The following is a 23,017-nucleotide window of genomic DNA, read 5'->3' on the forward strand; positions in this document are numbered from 1 at the left end:
ACACTTCAGGTCATTATGCGCTTTCTCCAGTTCTTGCTCTTGAACCTGCATGTCATTGTTTTTGCACTTCAACTTGTTATTAAGTTCCTTGAACTCTGCGTTCTTTTTCAGCATGTCATTGATCCTATACTGCATGCCTGAGCATTGTTTTTTTCAGTTTTCCCCTTTCTCCTTCTAGTTCAATGGTTTTCTCCCTCATTTCATTATGACATGCGTGTATTTCTAGACTTTTCCTTTGTAAGTCTTGGAGAATAAGTTGTCTTTTCCTGCATTTTTTCCTGTTGCTCTTTTTCCTGAAGAAGCTCTTGGTTTTTCTCCAGGGCTTCATCAAGCTGTACTTGCAGCTGCTGATTCAGGTTGACAGCGTGTTCGAGATTCTCATAGGTCTCCAGACTAACAGCTTGTGCTTGTTGAAGCTGGCAGGACATTGCTCTTAACTCACGGATGTTCTGCTTCTTTTCTGTCATCAGGCTTACAATCCGCTGCTTAGCTTGATTAAACATTACTCCCCAGCCCTCATTTATGATGTCCACGTTGGGCTGCTTCTGTTGGTTCACGAGCAATTCCTTGTGCCTTTCTTCCATGTCTTTATTTCGGCCTCCCAGTTCTCTGTATTCAGTTTCCAGTTGTTTCTTCTCATGAACCACTTGTGCATTTCTCTGCAGTACTTCATTAATCTCTACTTGCAAGACTTCATTTTGTTTCTTCATGTTGTGAAGTTTGCATTCCATCTCTTTCTCCTTTATGTCTTGCTGTTTCTTCTCTTGAAGAAGCTCTTGGTTTTTCTCCAATGCTTCATCAAGCTGTACTTGCAGCTGCTGATTCAAGTTGACAGCGTGTTCGAGATTCCCATAGGTCTCCAGACTAACAGCTTGTGCTTGTTGAAGCTGGCAGGACATTGTTCTTAACTCACGGATGTTCTGCTTCTTTTCTGTCATCAGGCTTACAATCCGCTGCTTAGCTTGATTAAACATTACTCCCCAGCCCTCATTTATGATGTCCACGTTGGGCTGCTTCTGTTGGTTCACGAGCATTTCCTTGTGCCTTTCTTCCATGTCTTTATTTCGGCCTCCCAGTTCTCTGTATTCAGTTTCCAATTGTTTCTTCTCATGAACCACTTGTGCATTTCTCTGCAGTACTTCATTAATCTCTACTTGCAAGACTTCATTTTGTTTCTTCATGTTGTGAAGTTTGCATTCCATCTCTTTCTCCTTTATGTCTTGCTGTTTCTTCTCTTGAAGAAGCTCTTGGTTTTTCTCCAGGGCTTCATCAAGCTGTACTTGCAGCTGCTGATTCAAGTTGACAGCGTGTTCGAGATTCCCATAGGTCTCCAGACTAACAGCTTGTGCTTGTTGAAGCTGGCAGGACATTGCTCTTAACTCACGGATGTTCTGCTTCTTTTCTGTCATCAGGCTTACAATCCGCTGCTTAGCTTGATTAAACATTACTCCCCAGCCCTCATTTATGATGTCCACGTTGGGCTGCTTCTGTTGGTTCACGAGCAATTCCTTGTGCCTTTCTTCCATGTCTTTATTTCGGCCTCCCAGTTCTCTGTATTCAGTTTCCAGTTGTTTCTTCTCATGAACCACTTGTGCATTTCTCTGCAGTACTTCATTAATCTCTACTTGCAAGACTTCATTTTGTTTCTTCATGTTGTGAAGTTTGCATTCCATCTCTTTCTCCTTTATGTCTTGCTGTTTCTTCTCTTGAAGAAGCTCTTGGTTTTTCTCCAATGCTTCATCAAGCTGTACTTGCAGCTGCTGATTCAAGTTGACAGCGTGTTCGAGATTCCCATAGGTCTCCAGACTAACAGCTTGTGCTTGTTGAAGCTGGCAGGACATTGTTCTTAACTCACGGATGTTCTGCTTCTTTTCTGTCATCAGGCTTACAATCCGCTGCTTAGCTTGATTAAACATTACTCCCCAGCCCTCATTTATGATGTCCACGTTGGGCTGCTTCTGTTGGTTCACGAGCATTTCCTTGTGCCTTTCTTCCATGTCTTTATTTCGGCCTCCCAGTTCTCTGTATTCAGTTTCCAATTGTTTCTTCTCATGAACCACTTGTGCATTTCTCTGCAGTACTTCATTAATCTCTACTTGCAAGACTTCATTTTGTTTCTTCATGTTGTGAAGTTTGCATTCCATCTCTTTCTCCTTTATGTCTTGCTGTTTCTTCTCTTGAAGAAGCTCTTGGTTTTTCTCCAGGGCTTCATCAAGCTGTACTTGCAGCTGCTGATTCAAGTTGACAGCGTGTTCGAGATTCCCATAGGTCTCCAGACTAACAGCTTGTGCTTGTTGAAGCTGGCAGGACATTGCTCTTAACTCACGGATGTTCTGCTTCTTTTCTGTCATCAGGCTTACAATCCGCTGCTTAGCTTGATTAAACATTACTCCCCAGCCCTCATTTATGATGTCCACGTTGGGCTGCTTCTGTTGGTTCACGAGCATTTCCTTGTGCCTTTCTTCCATGTCTTTATTTCGGCCTCCCAGTTCTCTGTATTCAGTTTCCAATTGTTTCTTCTCATGAACCACTTGTGCATTTCTCTGCAGTACTTCATTAATCTCTACTTGCAAGACTTCATTTTGTTTCTTCATGTTGTGAAGTTTGCATTCCATCTCTTTCTCCTTTATGTCTTGCTGTTTCTTCTCTTGAAGAAGCTCTTGGTTTTTCTCCAGGGCTTCATCAAGCTGTACTTGCAGCTGCTGATTCAAGTTGACAGCGTGTTCGAGATTCCCATAGGTCTCCAGACTAACAGCTTGTGCTTGTTGAAGCTGGCAGGACATTGTTCTTAACTCACGGATGTTCTGCTTCTTTTCTGTCATCAGGCTTACAATCCGCTGCTTAGCTTGATTAAACATTACTCCCCAGCCCTCATTTATGATGTCCACATTGGGCTGCTTCTGTTGGTTCATGAGCAATTCCTTGTGCCTTTCTTCCAAGTCTTTATTTCGGGCCTCCAGTTCTCTGTATTTAGTGTCCAGTTGTTTATAGTCATGAACCATTTCTGCATTTCTGTGCAGTGCTTCATTAAGCTTTACTTGCAAGACTTGTTGGTTCTTGACAAATCCATTGTGCCTTTCTTCCAGCTGTTTATTTTGGGTCTCCATTTGTCTGCACTGCTCTTCAAGTTGAATCTTTTCTGCTTGGATTTGTTTAATCCTGTCCTCTAGATTTTGGTTTACCTGAAGTCTTGATAAAATGACTGTGTAAAAGAGCCAACTGCTTCAAAATGTTTCTAAGGCGTATGTTTGAATGCTGCAAACAGGAGTGCTGCGAATAAACGGACTAAAAGTTTAGGACTGCACCCCTATTTAAGCCTTTTGGGATCAAAGGCATATATGTGCCTTTGATCTGAAAGAACCATATGTCATAGGAATTAGGCTGTCACATGACATATATGAATGAGGATTCTTTTTTAGTCTGAATGCTGATTAAGCATCCACAGTATTGTTCTTTAAATCTTTATTAGTGTGAATGCTTGAAAAGCATTATAGCATTATAGCACAGTATTGTTCTTCGAATCTTTATTATTATTTTTCTGTACGTTTTTTGGACTCTATCTCCTTCAAAACCGTTAAACTTAGAAAAACCATTCAAACACCATTAGATTCCTCTTCTTTTGGACATGTGTGCTTGTATTTTTCTCATTTTTAACATTTATATTTTTAAATTTATTCAACTTTTTTCAACAAAAATTACCCATGTATTTCAATGGGGAGATCCTTCAAATTCTCCTTCAACTTACTCCTCTTTCAACTGTATCTACTTCCACATACGTTGACATAGAGCCACCATTCAAACTTTAAAACGAAGCCAAGACGTTCAACTATTCAACTTGTATTTATCTTTTCAATATCTATTATACTTTTTCTTCAGTTCCAGTTTAAGTTTCATGATATTTTTCAGCCGTTTCAGAGTTTATAATGGGTGTGTATGGGACGGAATGTTGGGGCTAGAGTGAGACAGCTCAACTGCTAGAGTGAGAGGAGGGGGGGAATTAATCTTAAAATCTTTTCTTAAAACTGCTGCTGTGTCCACAATGTTCGCTCTACAGTCATCATTTTACCCTCAAAACGTAGCCATCGCTGTCCTCTTTCATCCAATGTGTTTACTATTGTAATAGGTGTTATGGTTCTTTCATAAATGTCACCAATGCACAGCCTCCTCCCTCCAACTCTTCCATAGACTCCAATGTTAAAATGGCTCAGAAAGTTTGTCTGAAAATCAGGAGTACAGGCTGTCTTTACACTGTCACCGCGTCCATATAATGAACTCCACAGGCATGAAAATTGAGAATTCAGTAGACTAGACATTGCTGCCGCTCACTGTGAAAGAATTTTGTCCATACGACTTGTACTTTTCATTTGGGAGCGATTTGTTTCGGGCTGACTTTTCTGTTCATTTTAAGCAGCAAAAGTGAGGTGCATGTCTGTGTGCATGTGTATGGAGCCATTGGGTGCAGTCACTATAGCAACCAGGCTCACACCTGCCTGCTTAAGGAGCTCTGTCTCTCACTCTGCCAAGATTCATCTTAAACACTTCTCTTTCAACTGCTGCTGTGTCCACAGTGTTTGCTCTACAGCCATCATTTTACCCTCAAAACGTAGCCATTGTTCTTCTCTTTCCAACACCGTGTCTTTCAAAGCTCAGACATTTAAACTTTTTAAACTGTGTGGATCCAAGTGGAGGGATCACATTTTAGTCATTCAGTGATTTAAAGAATATGAACTTTTAATATTCATTCAGATGTTTTCTGACTCTAAATTTTCTTTTCTCATTTCTTAGGTTTTTCTAATTTACATTTAAAACTTTTTCAGCTATTTTCCAACTTCTTCTGTGTGGATGTCAGCTTTTAGCAGTTCAGCACTTTTTTTTTTCAGGCGAAAACTTCTGTATTTTTCATTTCATTCAAAATTTTTAACTTAAATTTAGCAATTAATTAATTTCAGTGCATACATTCACATTCAAGCATTCACACTGCAGTTTCTTCAGAAAATGCACTTTCTAGTTTATTTAATAATTTTAATTATTAATACAACTTGCTAAACAAACTAGCATGCTAGCGCTACGCTCTTTCTCCAAATATTGTCGTGTCTGATTTGATTAATTTGATTGATTTAAATAAACCACTGGTGCAAACTAGCCCAAATGATTTATTGGCCAACTGATATTATCTGTATAGATATTAGCTATTTAGCTATCTTTGGTATCTTCATTTATATTGACCAACGAATGAAAATGAAAACAGTCAACAAAAACAGGCGAGAAACACAGCCATGAATGTCGATTTGCATTGTTTCTCCAACAGAGGGAACTCTGCAGCTTCCTTGCTGGCACCACACAACAGCTAGCTGATCTGAGTAGAATCGAGCAGAGGAAAAGGAAGTAAAGAAACAACTATGCATAACAAATGTTTGGGAAATGTGCTTATATATGGGAATGGTGTGCTTTAAAAACACCAATATCATCAAAAATCCCATATCATCCAGGCTCTAGTGCAGATCAAAATGCCAAAGTCCTTCTAAATGAAAGGCCACAAAGTAATGGCTCCAGTCACAGTGGTTGGGTCTATCTTTTATGTGCCTTAGTAGAGCCTCACAGGGCTGCTAGCATGACTGCAGACAGTTAGTTCTGTTGAAATCATAGAATACATGTCAGCAGAAATCTTGGAGATATCAAAGAATTAATATCTGCTATATATAGGACTGCCTTTTTCAGAAAGCTCCATATTTTTGGACTTCCGCTTTGGGATGATTACCCAACTAGAAATATCAGGCTCTCTACTTATTTGACATGACCCCATTTACATTTGTGCATTATGCGACAGCTCTCAGGATATACAGAAGTCTAATCCCAGTTTATTCCCTTGTTGTTCCCCTGGTGGCTAGAGCAAGGACGGAAAATAAGAAGACACCAGCTCTGAGAATTATCTAAGTCGTCAGCTCTGATGAAGGCCGTACTGATTAAATAATTGGGGGATTTAAGGTGTTAATGGTTGCACACATTTGTCAGATATTTGCTTTCTTATGTGACAGCGTGGTTAAATGGCATTTTGGGTGAATACCAGCTAAATGTACCAAACTGAATAAAGCCTTTAGTTTGCTTTTACAGCTTTGTTGCTTTATCTGACATTTGACTCACTACCCATTATATTATTTGATAGGTGCATCTGTCAAACCATTCAGAATCTCCCACTTAGGAGATAAAGCCAAACAACCATTAACCATTTCTTATCCTCAAAGTATGGCCAGATAAATTCCCCATCTTCCCATCAGCTTTAGAACTGCAGTATGAAAGTTAATAACCGGAAAGTCATTGCTGGAATTCAGTGATATGTTTATGGTGATAAGGAGTTATGAAGATTGGTGTGAGAGGGTAAATGAGGTGACGGGAACTAAGCTGCTTTGTGACTACGCATTGGGCTGAGGAAGAAGCTGAGTCACTGAGGTGACAGTGTGTGGAAGCGATAATGAAAACTTCCGTAATATCTAAGAGGGAGAGAAAAGGACAATAAATCTGTAAGCTGTGACCCAAGATGCGATAACCCATTACCCACATAAAGATAACATCTGGTCCCCACACTCCTCCCTGGCATGAGATAACAGACCATTTTACATTTGAGTTTATTCTTTTCTAATCCCTCAGCATCGCCAGTAAAAGCCATCCTAGTAATCATCTGCACAGCCACACATAAACAAACTCCTAATCCTCTCCAACCCAGAACTTCTGAAAATTAATAAGGCTCGTTTAATGTGAGCGTTCAGGTCATTTTCGGTCATTTCAAACCACAGGCGAACCGAGACACTACTCCAAACCGGAGCTGACGCATCTTGAAGCAAATCTGGAACCCAAAACCTCACCTCCTACTTTGACACCCTTTCCTCTGTATGTTTTGGTTTAAAAAAGGTAACCCTGCCTTAAAAAATACATTCTGATGAGTCCATTCAACGTTTTGCGAGAATCTGAAATAGCTATCTTTCTTTCACAGCTCCCAACTCTGTAGTTGCTTGCCTTATTTATACACTGCCTTCAGCAAAAACCTGAAGTTGAAGTCATTTTAAGCAGCAGTGTAGGTGCACACAGTAAAAAGAAAAACATTCTTGAAGGTGAACTTTGCAAAAGTTTTGTTCCATATTGTGAGCTTTTTATTTGTCAGAGCTAACCAAGTCAGCACAAAATAAATCAAGACGAGAACGGTTACCCTTGATGGGAGAAGAATCTAGCCTCCAGCTGGAAAGGCAGCAACCTTGCAGCTCCATTGTACCATGTGATGAATTTCGTGGGTGTCTCTATGAACAAATACACAACCCACTCAAAACTGTACTGCTGAGGACTTTTTTCAATTCAGTTATGTGCAGGATTAACAGAATATGATTAAATAATAAATGCCTGGGACTCGTGCTTGACATACCCTGCTGCTTCAGATATTCTGTTCTCATATCTAGGTCAAACATCCCACTGAGAAGCTACCTAAGTTGTGGTTTCTGACAGATAGGGTTCTTTGATTTGTTTGGTCTGTTTCCTTTTCAGGTTTTTGCACTGTTCAACTTCCTGTCACAATATGTGTCAGTGCATGTGACTTCCAGATTAAACAACATATACAAAGAAAACCAGAATTTTTCTTATCAATTGCTACAACACAATAGCAACATATGCTGTCTTAAAATCTTATTCATGTTGTAGAAAAATAGAAAAAAATTCCACTTAATGTGATGCATGAAGGCATGTGTATAAAGTGCAGAGTTGCTTTAAAATTCAACTCAAACTTAGCTTTGGGCACCATATATGTATTGACCACCTATACTCTCTTAGCATTATGTCTGTATTGTATTTCACCGGGGCTGCCGCCTGAGAGTCGATGCTTCAAAATACCAAGGACCTGTCATTACTGTGAGGGTTGCCAGGGGAGTCGACCCCTCCAGGAAGTCTTTGTGCGCAGCCAAGAAATAGTTCCAAAACAAAAAACACTCAATAAAACTTTGTGTGGATTGAACCAACAGCAATAACATATATTGTGCAATGTCAAGTAAAAGCAGTGCTTTGGCTGTGTGCTCCATTTTACTGTCTACTTTGACAGCTACGAGATATTTCTACAGTTTATTTCCAGTTTCTATGGCACACACCCTAAAACATAACTCTTAGTTAAACATGTGCTTTTATTTTCCCTGGATCTAATGTCGAGGCTTACAGGTCACACACCGAAGCACAGCTTCACTTTGACGGCGTTTAGTTTTGACAGGGGTCAGGGAAAATGCTCCTGACATTTAAGGCTCGCCGACAAGATAAAGCAAGTACTGTTTTTCCGTTGTAGCCCTCGGGGTAGTGTTTGCAAAGTGATCCCTTCCCCGTTTCTGTTCTGCTCTGTCTGTGAAATTCAGATATCCTAGTTTTTCCATGTTGCCTTAACCTGTCCACAGGCAGAGCGGTGAGAGACGTCAGTGACAGGTTAGGGCAACGGTGAGGTCAAAGCATGGCCTGCTGACATTTTGAAGATACTGCATGCTTCCTGTCACAGCTCAGTGCCTTCTGAAGGACAACGTGAAGCAAGGACAAGCAGTGCAATAACAGCTTTATCTGGTAATAAGGACCAACATATTCTCTCGGAAACAGTGGCACTTTTATTTCATTACTGGCAGCTTGGATAAAGAGATCATATTTACAGCACAGTGTGGGTGGTATTGGAAAAACAGCGACATCTCATCAGGCTTTATCACAGCTCATTTTTTTCTTGTGCCCATCCATCCTTTCTCCACAGTTCAGTAAGAATGGACACATGATCAACTATTCGTTTAATAACACAGCAGTGTTAGTTATCGTCCTCTCTATTGCTAAAATCTTAAAGTAACAAGCGTGAGTTCTCTGACCTACAAAGACATGAACAAGGCACACGTAACTGAGGACCGAACCCAAGCCTCTCTGATGATTTGTGATCTGTACAAAGCAAAGTAAACGTCTGCTGGTACTTAGCTTCTTCTTCTTCTTCTTCTTCTGCCACAGTGGATCATCTGTATCCACCTCATCCTGTTTCTAGCTTCCTTTTACCTCGCACCAACCCTCTGCATGTCCTCATTCACTACATCCATAAATCTCCACTGTGGTCTTCCTCTTTGCCCCCTCCCTGGCTCTATCTTCAGAATATCCACTACCCCTCCTCTCTGCATATCTAAGCCATCTGAACCTTGCGTCTCTAGGTTTGTCTCCAAACTGCTCAACCTGAGCTGTCCCTCTGATGTACTTGTTTCTAATCTCGTCCATCCTGATCGCTCCCCATCTTCACCTCTGCCGCCTCCAGCTTAGTTTCCTGTCTCTTTGTCAATAACAGCATGCATCTTAGCAGGACTCACTTCTGTCTAGCAAATCTTCCCTTTCACTCTTGCCGCTAATCACCCCTGATGCTTGTCTCAACGCACTTCACCTTGCATGCACGCTCTTCTTCACCTTTCTTTTTTACTCCCCCCTGCTTTGGGTGCATTTAAACTTATCCACCTTCACTACCTCCACTCCTCTCTATGTTCACCTTTTCACCTTGGTCCCTCTCATTCACACACATGTATCTTGTCTTATCTACTGACATTTATCCCTTTTCTCTCCAGAGCATACCTCCACCTCTCCAGCCTCTCTTCTACTCTCATTTACTCTCATTTTAGATCAGAGTGTCATCTGCAAACTCCTGCCTGACCTCATCTGTCATCCTGTCCAACAGTAAATAAGAAGGGGCTCAAAGCTGCCCAGTTGTTGTCTTGAGTAGTTAGAAAATCCCCTTCCTTATTTTTCTTTCTCAAAATAAGCTGCTGTTGTATTTTTAAGGATTTTATGTCTTAAATCTTTAGCTGTACTTTTGAAATAAGGTTTCCATGCAGTTGCTCTTTTTTAGACATATCAGACAGGCCATTGAAGTGTGTAGTTTGTAATGCATACTTTAAACAACTACAATTGAAATGCCGCTGTTCTCGGGGGGAATGTGCAAGAAAAATACATTTATTCTGAGTAAGTTGCCATCCCAGCATCACAAAGAAACTCTGTCTGCCATCACAGAAAATAGTCATACTGCACAGAAATTGATCTTAGATGAGTTTTGACAGCTCATTTTTTGAATTGAAGTCTATCTTTGGATAGGCATGATAAACAATGTGCAAAGACACAAAAACACACACACATAAACAACACTGGCTGTGTTAACCACATTTCGGACAGAGGGAGCGGTTGCAGCGATAGCCTCTGTTAGCATCTCAGTTTGCATAAGGCATTTCAGGACTTGTTTTTTTCATGGTTTGCTTCTTCGCATCAGGTGGCTTCAGGGAGTGCTGTGATAGGCAGATACCTTTTTTTATTTAACAGTAAAAAATAGATGATTTTTTATTTTTGGGGGGTTTGTGTGATTGCAGTGCAAGTTCAAAGGACCGAGGAAGAGCAATCAAATGTACCCCGGGGCTGCCATTTTCGATATCTGGGTTAAAAACATGGAAAACACGCGCTAGCAATTCCAGCTACGGTTCAAATGCAGAAAAATAATCAAGCGAAGCTTAAAAGGACTCGTTAGGAAATGTTTTCTCTGCGAGAAACACGTCGGCAAGCCGGGAGTTTCCCTCTGTGCCTCTTGTTTTACCCTGGGAAATATAAATGCAAAATGGTTCCTTTCAACAAAGGTTCCCATCTGAGCAAAGGAGGAAGGAGAGCAAGATGGCAGGTGCATTTCCTGCTTCGACTTAAATGGTAATCTTAATGGCTGCAGAACATTTCCCCACGTGTTGGCCATTGTCCAGAGTTGCCTTTTGTAAGGCTACCTGGCTTCAGACCTTCTAGGCCCTCACATGAGATGCTGCAGGTCTTACGCACTCCGACAGGGCTTTCTGTCTTGCCTGCTTGTCTATGCAGCCGATATTGATGCAAATGGATTTTGTAGCTCTCTGCTCTCTTGTCTTTTTAGGCTCTATTGTCCACAGTGGAAACACAATATGCATCAGGAGGGGGGGTCTGCTTGTGTATTCAGTGAAGCTACACTGGTAACCACTGAGAGACTTCATGTACTGCGAGTTTTGAAATGAGATTTAAAGCCGGCACATGATGTCTCCCCTTATTTGCATATTAGTAAGATCCAGCAAGATCACGTTTTCATTTTCCCCTTGGCCAGCTCTCTTCGTTTATCATCTCCTACTATAACTCTGTTTCTTAAGTACACTGTTATCACTCTGAAGAAAAAAATGGAGAAAAAAATGATTTTATTCTGCTCGAAATGTTAATGCGCCCTGCGTAAGGAGGGTTTCCATAAACAACCAGCACAAATGCATCTTGGCTAGATGGAATGGGAATGTCTCTGTTATTCATGTGCAAATACACAATAAATGTACCGAGCCGTTAGGAACCTCTATTCACAGATGCATTCTTGCCTTGGTTTATTTGTAAGATGATGAAGGGCTTGTGTTAAAGAATCTCATTTCACTCATAACCTCCAAATGGGATTTTCTTTTCAGTGGTAAGTGGCGATATGACGTATTGAATCTATCCCTTTTTTCGCTGGGTTGCAGTTTATTCACAACTGAAATTAAAATACATTTTTTGAGAGTATTTGAGACGTTCCAAAGAGCTGTTTTGTAAATTTGATGACGTGTTCTCTTTTTCGAGGATGAGGATGTGTAACCCCTGGAAAATGGCATCTACAATAGTGGTTTCATTACTGGATATCCATCTACATACAGGGAACTCTTATAGTTCAGTTTACAGGTAAAGCTGCCTTTGTACAGTGTAAAGATATCAGTGTTGTGTTTGTTAGACTTGCCAGTGTGATCTGCTTGGTTGGTGTTGATGGATCTCACATAGCAGGGTCTCCCCACACAACATTTGCTCTTTTTCATCCTTTTTATATATATATATTTTGAAACTATTTTACAATAATGGGGCAAAAACAACACAGTAAAAAAAGGAAAAAAGTGGGGTTAGTCCAAAGTTAAATCGCTATGTAGAAAAAAATGGCACCCTTTAAATCTTGGCTAATGTACCTATACAGCTTTTGCACAATGTATGTAATTTTTTTCCAGAGGAGTATAATGTGGAGAGGGCAGGCAGATCCTAATGTTGTTGCAATACGTTTCCTAGCTATGCATAAGGCGACCTCTATAAATTTTACTTGGTGTTTGTTCACAGATCGACTGACCTTTTTCAAGTTTCCCAGTAAACTCAATTCAGGATCTAAAGAAACAGCGATTCCTGTGATATACTCAATATAATTGAGAGGTCATACCAGAAGGGGGCCACTTTTATACAGAGCTAGGAACAGTGTACAAAGGAATCGATATCTATACAACACCTAAAGCACATATGAAGAAAGTGAAGACAAAAGAGGTGTTTGTCAATTGATATGTTCCAGTCTGACTCCCACATCACTCTGGATTTATGCAAATCTGGTTTGAGGCTCTGACTCTGTAAAAAAAGGAAAAATGTTTCTTTTCTTAATAAATGTAGAATCTACTTTCCTCCTTCTTGTCGCTAATCCCTAATCAAAGATCATAAGTGAAAGACAAGGCACAGCAACAAAGATCTTGGGAACATATAGGAAATTAGACGGGTGAAATGTAGATAATAATGTTAAAGATGAAACATTCATTTGAGGCTCCTTTGAAGGATAATCAGTCAGTCACATACTTGCTCTACTGGGTTACACTTAGTCATAAGACTAGTCCAAATAAGTGCCGTGAATACCTGATACTCCTAACTCCTGTAGATTACAGAGAGGTATTCACATGACATGTAGTCAGGCAGCTAGTTTTTAAAGCAGCTATAGTATGCTGCTGTAACGCTATAAGGACGTTCAACAGCCATTCAGCTGCATCACCTTGCGTTTTACCTGCTAAGGCTAAATAACTCCTATTTTCACAAGGAAAAAAAAAGATGGGAAATAGATTCAAACTGGATTTTTGGAAATGTTGATTTAAATGAGCTTTGCCACTCAGGTTTAAAATCCTCTGGTGGTTTAGTTTAGTTTTAGTTTAGTTTTCGTGCTGTTGACAGATTTCAGTCATATTTTCTCATTTGTTTTCAGACTCACTGGGCTTCAGTTTCATCCCCCTTACAGATGCTTGCAGCACACAAACTCAAACCACGCACAGGATTCGTGATAATACCTGAGATCAATCAAAAATTCTGGAAATTGCACGTCAATTGTGCTTGAACGGAGGATGTAATCCAGGAAAATAATATCCTTAATGTGCTGGGATTGCAAAACCTTAATTAGATCAGCAGCTTATCTGCAGCTGTTAGTGTTTTGAAGTGTTATTAGTAGCGAGAGGTGTACAGAGAGCTCATGAAGACGAAAGAGATAAGCTTTGGCTTTATCTGCTCTATACACTGTGTCAGGCCATGTGATAATGTTTTCAGCAGATTACAAATAGACAAGGTCTTTAAATTGGGCCCGACTGCTCACCAAAGACCAATCACCGCGAGCCGACACCGGAGCCGGCTGTAATATGTGTGTGAAATGAGAACCATCACAGTAACGCTGTGCACAGCTTCCCTGATGAACGAGACCCCCTTTAAACTAATGTTAAATGGGCTGGCTTTGATAGAGCGGAAAGTTAACCCTTTTTTCCTCTGCAGAGCTTTACACCGAGCACTTCAGTGAAAGCACAGATAACAAACTCTGTTAAAAACAACCTTTTTTTTTAAGATCCTTTCTGTTTTTAAACGGAACAAAACACCTCTGAAATGTGCTTGGGTGCAATTAAAATTAGAAAAGATGGAGCTCTTTTCATCTGTCTCTTTTGATTGTGTCCACTTAACATCTTTATAAGCACAAACTATAAAGTGTGTAGGAAGGCAGATGCTGACTCTGCCTCCAGAGGCACAAACTCAAATAAACACTCTTTGCTGCAGGTATCATGCTGCTCCCACGCAGTATGTTGTGCTGCAAATGAGTATCCATACTCATCCGCAGCACCACGCCACTGCGCACCTCGGGGTCAGCATATGGCTGGCAAGAATTTATTCTATGCCCCTCAGCGGGCCCTAAACACTTCTAATTAATGCACCAATATGGTCCAAATTTTGCTGCATACAGGCACCCACTTGTGAACAGATTGACAGTGCTAATATATTCTCTCCCCCTCTCTCTCTCTCTCTCTCTCTCTATCTTCTGGAACAATAGCCACATTATCAGATTTGATTCATTTGCATTGTATAGCCAAACTGCAGATATTTAGCTTACTTCCTATTAACCCCTCCTATTCATTAGAGGGAAAAACAGCAACAACAACAACAACAACAACAACACAAACTGCTGGCTCCCATTTCTGGGAGAGAGATACAAAGTTTCCTACTAGTCTTAATAGCTTTACAAGTTTTTGCAAACACTAGGAAGAAAAGAAAAAAAAAAGACCGATGCCCTTGAAGTTCTAAATTTAAGCTGGAACATGTGTGACTGGAGCCTGTGCAGTGATTGAGGCGAGTGCTGTTTTTAGCTTCTAATGAAAGGCTTGTTCATTAAAAATGCCTGACTTTGATGGTGTGGAGGTGGTACGCAAACAATGTCACAAGTCTAGAACAATAGCTCACACACCTAAAAATAAAGATGTGCTTGGAAACATGTCTTTGCTTTTTATCACTCTGGAATTATGAAAGATGTGTGATTTTTATTCAAGGAATAAATCAGTGTTGCCTAAGAGGCAACACGTTGTTCACTGCCTACAGTATAGTGCTGACGTCAGAGAGGTGCAATGCTATGTTCACTTTCCTGTCCTCGGTAAAGCCTGTCAGCTGTCAGTGCACTGCAAGATCTCTCCTTTCCCAGATATTTGTTCTCCTGATATTAAAACCGGAACAATTTCTTTAATTTTGAGGGCGTACGGCTGCCACTGAGCAGGTGTTTATGTGACAGTCTAATGGCTGAGTATTCTAATTCTTGTTGCTGTAACTCAATAAAGGTGAGAGGCTTGGTAATAAAGTGTCAGACTGTCGTGTTGTGGAAATATCAGCAGTGTCACAGTGTCAGAATATATGCATCCACCCACTCGCACTTATAGGAGGAGGAGGTTCAATCGAGAGAGTGAGACAAAAAGAAGAAGAGGAGAAAAAGGCACAGCTTTCTTTTAATATTGACCCATAAATGCAGAAAGTGCGCCATCTATTGGGTGAATTTCAACTTGCAACCATAGCTTTTTAAAGTGTCCAGATTTTTGCTGGATGTAGAGCTCTTTTCAAACACTAGGTGGCGATGCACTCATTCAGTAATGCATTTTTTCGAAAAACTTTTGTATATGTGTTGTATATGTTAATCTTAAAATTATTCAGTGGCAGGGAAAATTGGAAAAAACTGTAAGAAACAGAAATTAGGATTTATTGGCGATTCTTAATGACTGCTCCATACATATCCAGACACCTTGTTATGCTGCTGAGAATCTGCTTACATAGTAAATAGCTTACTAGTTTTCTTTGTTTTTATTCAGATTTCTATAAGCACACTGCCTTAGGGTGGAAGATTAATTCTACACCGTTTTATTGTAATTGATCAGGATTTTGACATGTGAACCATAACATATTTGACACTGTTTTATGTTTGCTACCATCAGTAAGAGATGTTTCTACTGTCAGGTGTGATAAGGTGCCTAGCAGTGATTAAGGTTTGCGGGCAATAAAGAAGAAGGTCTTTCATTAAAAAATTTCACATTTGTTTATCTGTGCGAGCTCTGACAGTGGCTCATTGTTGTAGTGAAAGACTGAAAAAAAGCTCTATGAAAAGTAATTAAACCAAAGTGAATATGCCCGGAATGATCGATCAGGAAATCCAGAATGACGTGTTAATATTACAAAAGACCACAGAATATTTCAAAATAGAGAAAGGTTTGACAATTTAGGGTGTGTGTGTGTGTGTGTGTGTGTGTGTGTGTGTGTGTTTTCCCGCAGCTTTAAACAGGCTGTCACACTCGTTACCCAACCCTCCTGAGCATGTTATGTCAAGTCAGGTTTCTAGAGTCTTTAGTCACAGTTACACTCAGTGCGTTTCCCAACAACTGCCTTATGAGAACAATAACTGAATCGGGTATCATGTACCAGGTGTTATTATGCAATAACTGACTCACGGTAATGACTGATGATAAATCTTGAATAACGTTTCAACAGTTATTTGAGGAGGAAAAAATGTGCACCTGAAAGTGGGCAGATTTTGAATTAAAGTTTGAGTACTGAAGAAAACTGAAAAGATTGAGTTTGTGTCATTAACGCGCAGTGCTTTGATATTAATAACTAATTTAAACACATTCACATGAAAATAAAAATTAAAAACAAGCCTAATCAGTTTTGGTGGTATTTAGGCTGTCACGTGCTTAGTTAAGATTCCGTAGATATTAAATCAGGTAAAAGGCTATTACCTAGCTGAATGTTTATTTTGATCTTTATTTTACTCATTATTTGCAGTTTTTCGAAAATGTCCAAAAAAAAAAAAAAATTAGATAAAGGACAGTAAAGAACTGGATTAAATGATAGGATAAAAAGACTAAAAAGTGCAGGCTGAACCTGTAATGTAGGCCAGCACTGTTACCCAGCTAAATGGAAACACTAATTAAATTTCACCTAAAACAAGGCCAGAGATAGATTAGTATTTTTCCTCACTAGAATATTTTTTTTAATGTATCTGTCGTGTGTATGCTAAATTTCAGTTTAATAGTAAGAATGTCCCACCCTGGACGCAGCGACGTGCTCTATCAGTGGTGACAGGCCCCGCCCCGACTATCAGCATCTCCAGTCAGTGGGGAGCAGCTGGGAGTCAGTGTGGAGGAGCAGGAGCAGGCAGCAACGGAGTTCAGCGGCTCCCGCGTTCGTCCGACACTTAGCTAGGGCTGCTCCCCAAGCAGTGGTGGTGATGATGGCGGCGGCTGTAGAGAGAGGGGGCGTCCGTGCCGCTTTCCTGAACCCGAGCAGCGGTGGCGGTGGTGGACCAGCGCCGACGAGCCTCCCGACCGGAGCGTTGGCCGGGGCTGTGGTCCTAGGCTCGGGCTCCGGCAGCATGCCTGTACCCATGAACCTTTTTGCGACCTGGGAGATAGACCGATCATCTCCAAGCTGCGTCCCGAGGTAACGTTAACATTGGCATGTTAGCGTGAAAATACCACAAATCACAATGTTTGCAAACCTCCATATCGCTTAATAAATCTTTGGCTAACGTTTGCTTTAACAACGCCCTCGCTGAGTGGAACGTTAGGCAGGACGGACGAGTTGCCTCACATTTCCAAAACACAGTTGGGGAGCTAACTAGCAAGGTGGCTAATGCTAAAGCTACCTAGCAAATGTTTTGGAGTTACTATAATGTTTTGTGCTAAATGCACATTTGTTTTGCCACGTTAAGGTGCAGTGGGCCAAAAGTACCGATGTTAAAATTTCCAATTGTATCTTAATAGCTTAGACGAATTAACAAGCCTGTAATAATTTATTAACACTCGGTGTTTCTACTGTATTTCGACCGTTATAACTGGCTAACAAAAGTTCAGCTAACCAGTTCATCTGTTAGACGGATTCTACTAGGTTTCCTTTATGTTCTTTGTATGGTGATGAAGCTTTGCACATAATAAATGTCCGGATAGGCCTGTAGTTGATTAGGTATAAGGAATGCTTGCCACCCAATAGCGACATAACTATCTATAAATACAGTGGCATGGATGCCGTTCGTCTCATAAGCAACAGACATCCTTTTTATCCTTTGCAGCCCTATGTGTCATGAGCTGCCTGAGCAAACGAGCAGTTCTGCAGCTGCCTGGCGATTTGAAATTCCCAGAATTTTTAAGTTCTTATGCTGTGGGTTGTGTTGTGATTACGTCTCTATAGATCGGAGTCGACTACCCCGTCATAGACAGCAATAAACAATCACAAACAAAGCGGCTCACAGTAATGACGAAGCAGCGGATATGACAAGAAATTAAATACTTTTGATTGTTTAATTTTATTGTTTTACTGTTGTGTTATCGGTTATCTTCTGCGACACTTTGCGTTAGTATTCTTCAGCAGTGAGCAGGCGTTGCTGCCACCTGACCAGAACCCTCTCGGGAGCTGTGGGCACATTAATCAGCTTTGACCTAGATCTGCTCCACTCATTGGGATAGAAGTGGGCTTGGAGGGGAGGGTTTCCTCTACAGTCAATGTGCCGTATGTGTGTATATGTGCCCGTGTCTCTATAGTGCCTGCATGAGCATGTATGTACGAACGGAATCATTGCATGTGGGAAAATTCCTGATCTTTCAGATCCCTGTGTGAATGTTGAATATTGTTCTGTTTGGCTGTTTGGATGTTCAAACGATTTAAAGCCAGCTGGAATGAGAATGAATGTCTTTGAAGTGACAGCACTGCTTTCAGATTCAACAGCTCCCTGCCCTTTTTCATTGTAGTCCTGTTTCTGAAAATGTGATTTCACTATTTATTTAGTTGCTGGACGGGCCACAGCAAATCCTGCACTGTGACTAATGCCTAACATTATTTTGGATAGTTGTATCTGTTAAGTTTTAAGACTGGATTGCAGAAAAAGCACACAGCATATCGGTGCATTCATACAACACGCCATACTCGATACGTTGATTTCCCACGTCTGTCATTACACTGTTCTCTGAAGTGGATGATGTGCAAGGCACTGTATCCAAGATGAATATGGGTGAGGATCACAATGAATTATTAATGAGGCTTACAATGAAGGTACACTGTTACTCGACCCACAGCTTTCTTGTTGATGAATGGGATACTTTGTTAGATCTGATATGTATGGAGAAGAACTTATCAGGCATATTAATTCATGACACAATTATTTATTCAGCCTGAAAAGTCTTTTTGTAATTATTGTTACATGCGGTGGCTTTGAGGTATAGTGCTCACAGGCTATTCTTCCTTATGTGCTTTCTGACCGTTTATTGTAAGCTAGTGTGAAAAGTCCTGTATGAAGCCCAACCCAAGGCTTGTTTTGGGGATTCTGCCTTGGCATTCTTTCAGGGGTTGGGCCATGTTGTGTGCAGCTGTTTGCTCTTCGACTGGCCTTTAGCAAATGTGGGTGTCCAGCTAAGTGGCACGGTTTCAGATGAGGCCACGGGGCTGTTACCAGCTGAGTGTTTTTTTTATTGTGGTACTCCAAAACATCACACACAGCTGTTGTTTGCTAATAATTACAAAATGGTAAATAATCCTAAGCCCTTCAGCTCTATTGAAAGCCATTCTCAGGAAAGCATGTTTTTGTCACAATGGAAAACATGTTGTTAGCTTTTATATGCTATTGTATTAGCACAGATTTATGGTTTCTAACTGTGGAGCTGGATGAAACAAAATTCATATTTTAGAATCTTGCGCTTGTAAAATTCTGGGTATATCCAAATGCAAATAGAGTTTTATTGCAGTGCACTATACAGTATTCTGGCTCCTACCTGTCGGACGTAGTGTTGTGACAGCTCCATCGTTAACAGGCCCGTTGGAACAGTAAGAGAAGCATTGTTTTGATTCCAGCATTGCCATGCCTGCCAGTCTGCCACCCTCCAGTGAAATACAGCGTGCTGTTCGTATTGCTGGTTATTTCATATAAGCTGATATTTTTTTCCCTTGTTTTTCTTGTTTTTATAATTGTTGCAAAAATCAGTGGAGGGGGGAAGTGCAGAAGTCTAACCTGTTTTCCCTTAAGTTTTTTCCCCTCTTAAAAGAATAGATAACTGCTTTGGTGATGTTGCAGATTTACCAAAGACAGCTGAGGGACATATTACCCACATTATTCATCTTCATGTAACCTGCTTACTGGACACATTTAAGTGTCTCATTGATATTTTGGGAAATTGTGCTGAATATAAAGTTATGCATGTAAAACTAAGCTTTTAAAAAACTGGGATATTTTTGTACTAGAGTAAATTTAAAAAGAATTTAGTCAGTGCTCTGCATGGTGGATGATGTGCTTTCTTAGCTGTTTTGACCCTAACAGTTTTGGTGGAGTGGTTTTATTTTTACCAGTGTCCTTTCCCCTTTATTTAAGCATACAAGAATAATAAAGAAACAGGTGTAGCTGCGGTTACACAGCAGAACTAAAGAAGTTTAGTAGCCTGTTCAAAAATCCAGCTGAGTTGTCTACAGGCAAGCATTTGTTGAGGTAATGATGTGGTATTTGCCGGAATGGCACTAATGCGACGGTCAAAATGTGGTCCTGTGTTTATCTTATTTTGATAAAGAATTTTCAGCAGGATGAGAGCATTGGCTTCTTGCCAAGTTCAAAATAGAGGACTTTATCAGTGCAGATGTTTATGGAAAAACCCTAAAAGACCTGAAAATATACTACCTGAGACTAAACTGAGCCCAGACATTATTTGAAAAGTGGCTACACATGAACAAGCAGCGTGCTAATGTGTCCATAAAAGCTCTCCAACCTCCAATGTGTCCAAAGTTTTAGGTGCATTATGAAGCTATAACTAACTTACTTTCAAGCTGACAATTTGTTGGCTTTCAGAGTAAACATCATCCTCATTGGGTTGCTAAATGGAAAATGTTTTGTAGATCTGAAAATGTTTGAGTGCCCTTGATTTTCTTTTTTAAATTCTCTCCGTATAAAGATCTCTCTATTACATTTCTCTGGACTCAGAAGTGAATACATCTCAGTTGGCTCACAAGCTACGAAAAAACGTCTTCCTCTTCCCGTCTGATGTTTATCTCTGCCGAGTAGTACGTCCTTCTTTCTGTCTGTGTGATTCATGTGAGTCCCAAGATGGCTTTACTCTCTCATGAGTGGCAGAGCCTTATCTTGATAGTAATTGAGTGTACTTTGCAGACTCTGGTCAGATGTTTGTATCTTCTGCCTCAATCTGTAGTGTATCAAACAGATTTATGTTGTGTATGGCAGATATAGATGATAAACAAAAACAAACCCAGGCACAAGGAGAGCAACGTTATTGTGTCATATTTGTTCTGGGTCAGCAGAGATGAAGCCATCAGCAAGACATTTTATACTTATCCCTTATGCCCTTATGCTGTGATGCATAAGGGATATGTAAAAATATCCCTTATGCATCCCAGCGTAACCGTTAGCGTGCAGTTTTTAGTATCATCCATGGCTTTAATCTCTTAGATTTATTTTCCAGTTTTCTGTAAATTCAGTGATTAACCCTTTGTTGAAACCATTAAATATGGATACAAGTAAAGAACGCCTGACTCTCAGATAATATGATCTTAATTCACCCTTTCACCTCCTCAATAAGTCTTTCATCTCAAGGCATGGGTATTGTTTCTCTTAGCAGGGGAACTGCTGTAATCTGATTTCATAACAGGAAAAGAGGACCTAGTAATCTCATGCTGCACACACACTGTCTGCTTAATCCTCTGCTTCCTTTTGGAATCATATACATCAGCTAGCTCCTGTGCTCTCAGGATTGTGACACAGTCGCCACATCTGTTTGCACCATGTTTACAATCTTTGTTTGACACCTGATGCTAAATGTTCATATTTGATACAGTATTTTAAATGCTGTAAATGAAGCAAGCTTTTAGGCTGTAGAATCATCCCCAAAGAGCATGTTGTTGATGCACTGTTACAGAAGCAACATTTGACTTCATGGCCCGATACTTGGCAAGATGCCCATGCAAAATATAAACAACTCGGAACAAAGGTGCATTTAGAGGGATGACAGCTCTATTTTTAAAGCAGATACTGACAGTAACAATATGGAAAGTACCCTAACCCTAACCCTACCATTTACCATTAACAATATTGCTAATATAACTGGATCATGACGTTTTTATTTTTCTTGTTAGAGAAATAAGAATACATAATGTGGCCTTCTTTTAAGACGTTTCATATTTTAGTCACATTAATAGTTAAACTAGTTCCCTTTTGTTTTATCATGTCTTCAAATAAGATTTCAACTTGGCTCCATGCTGGCCATGCTGTTCACACACTTTGCTGACAGTAGACCAATCAGCACCTTCACGCCCCTCTTTTTCGTGCTTACTCCCACTGCTTGATATGTGTCAAAATTCTCTTGGTTTCCTTCCCTGCTTTCCTGGAGGAGGAGGAATTTCCTTGGGAAACATTCCACATTCCTGGCAACTAGAGAGCTGCTGGTGCAACTGAAATCAGCCTCCTTCAGTCTGGTTTTAGTACCCTTCTCCCTTCTGTTGTTGACTAACAACCTGCTCTCTGGAACGGAGCCAGGATTTGAGTTGTGGATTGTCCACTCTATTGAAAAGTTTTGCTGAACTGGCCCTGAGCTTTATGGTGATCAGGCATGCACTGAATGCTCATGTTGAATGTCTCACAAAGGGAAGAAAGGTTTGTTTCCCCCCGCGTGGACCTCAGTATGGGAGCGAGGCCAGATTCTTCTGTGGGCGGATACTGGGGTCTCTGCTAGTGAAGAGATCCAGCTTCCTGAGCCAGCAAGCGAGGCGAGGAAAGTGTCCTCTGATACAGGGAGTATCCTGTCAAAATAAGCACACTGGGGACAGCGTCTCTCAACTCATATTTTCTCTCTTGTTCTTGAGCTGTTTATTTCCCACCTCTCCCAGTGAGGCATTTCCTGAGCTGTATATGCTAGCAGCAACACAGACACCATTATTTCAGACACAAAACATTTATGATGTTGATGAATGAGAAAACATGACAGACCGTTTTAAAACATGAAGATTTGTCATCATGGCAGTCTGAAATCCTGTACTACATTTCTAGCAGAGTCTTCTCTTGTAAACAAACACAGGCTGGCTGTGCAGTTATATTTATCCTTAGTAAAATCACTTTACCTTACACAACTGTCAGCCATACTCAAAGAACTTTTCTTTCATCTTACTGAGGCTCATAAATAGAAGGTTTTATCCTTGTTTTGGCTAACAGCCCCAGAAAAGAATCAGCATCTTTGCCTTTTCTGTCTGGATGAGGACATAAAAGTCCCTGGAGTGACAACTCTCCGATAACATGGAGCTGGATGCCCTGCTTGCTTGTCTAATCACAGATTAAGGAGGCTGAACTGTCTGGATTCCAGTTTCTGTCCATGCGCCTTTGATCAGTTGACCCACACTGCAGTGGTGCCACCTTCTCTTT

At 40.5% G+C, this 23,017-nt stretch overlaps 1 protein-coding gene across 3 annotated transcripts in view; it reads left to right on the top strand.

Moving 5' to 3' along the window:
* Positions 1–16,716: 16,716 nt before the first annotated feature.
* zmp:0000000755 (phosphofurin acidic cluster sorting protein 2) overlaps positions 16,717–23,017 on the top strand; it is a 44,572-nt gene continuing 38,271 nt past the window's right edge. For all 3 annotated transcript variants that reach the window (XM_013269092.3, XM_013269093.3, XM_005473906.4), the window contains exon 1: positions 16,717–17,058. In XM_013269092.3, the coding sequence (XP_013124546.1) occupies positions 16,847–17,058 (212 nt within the window). In that variant the 5' untranslated portion in view covers positions 16,717–16,846. The remainder of the gene's footprint in view (positions 17,059–23,017) is intronic.

Source organism: Oreochromis niloticus, linkage group LG13, assembly GCF_001858045.2.
Source record: "Oreochromis niloticus isolate F11D_XX linkage group LG13, O_niloticus_UMD_NMBU, whole genome shotgun sequence".
Taxonomy (NCBI): domain Eukaryota; kingdom Metazoa; phylum Chordata; class Actinopteri; order Cichliformes; family Cichlidae; genus Oreochromis; species Oreochromis niloticus.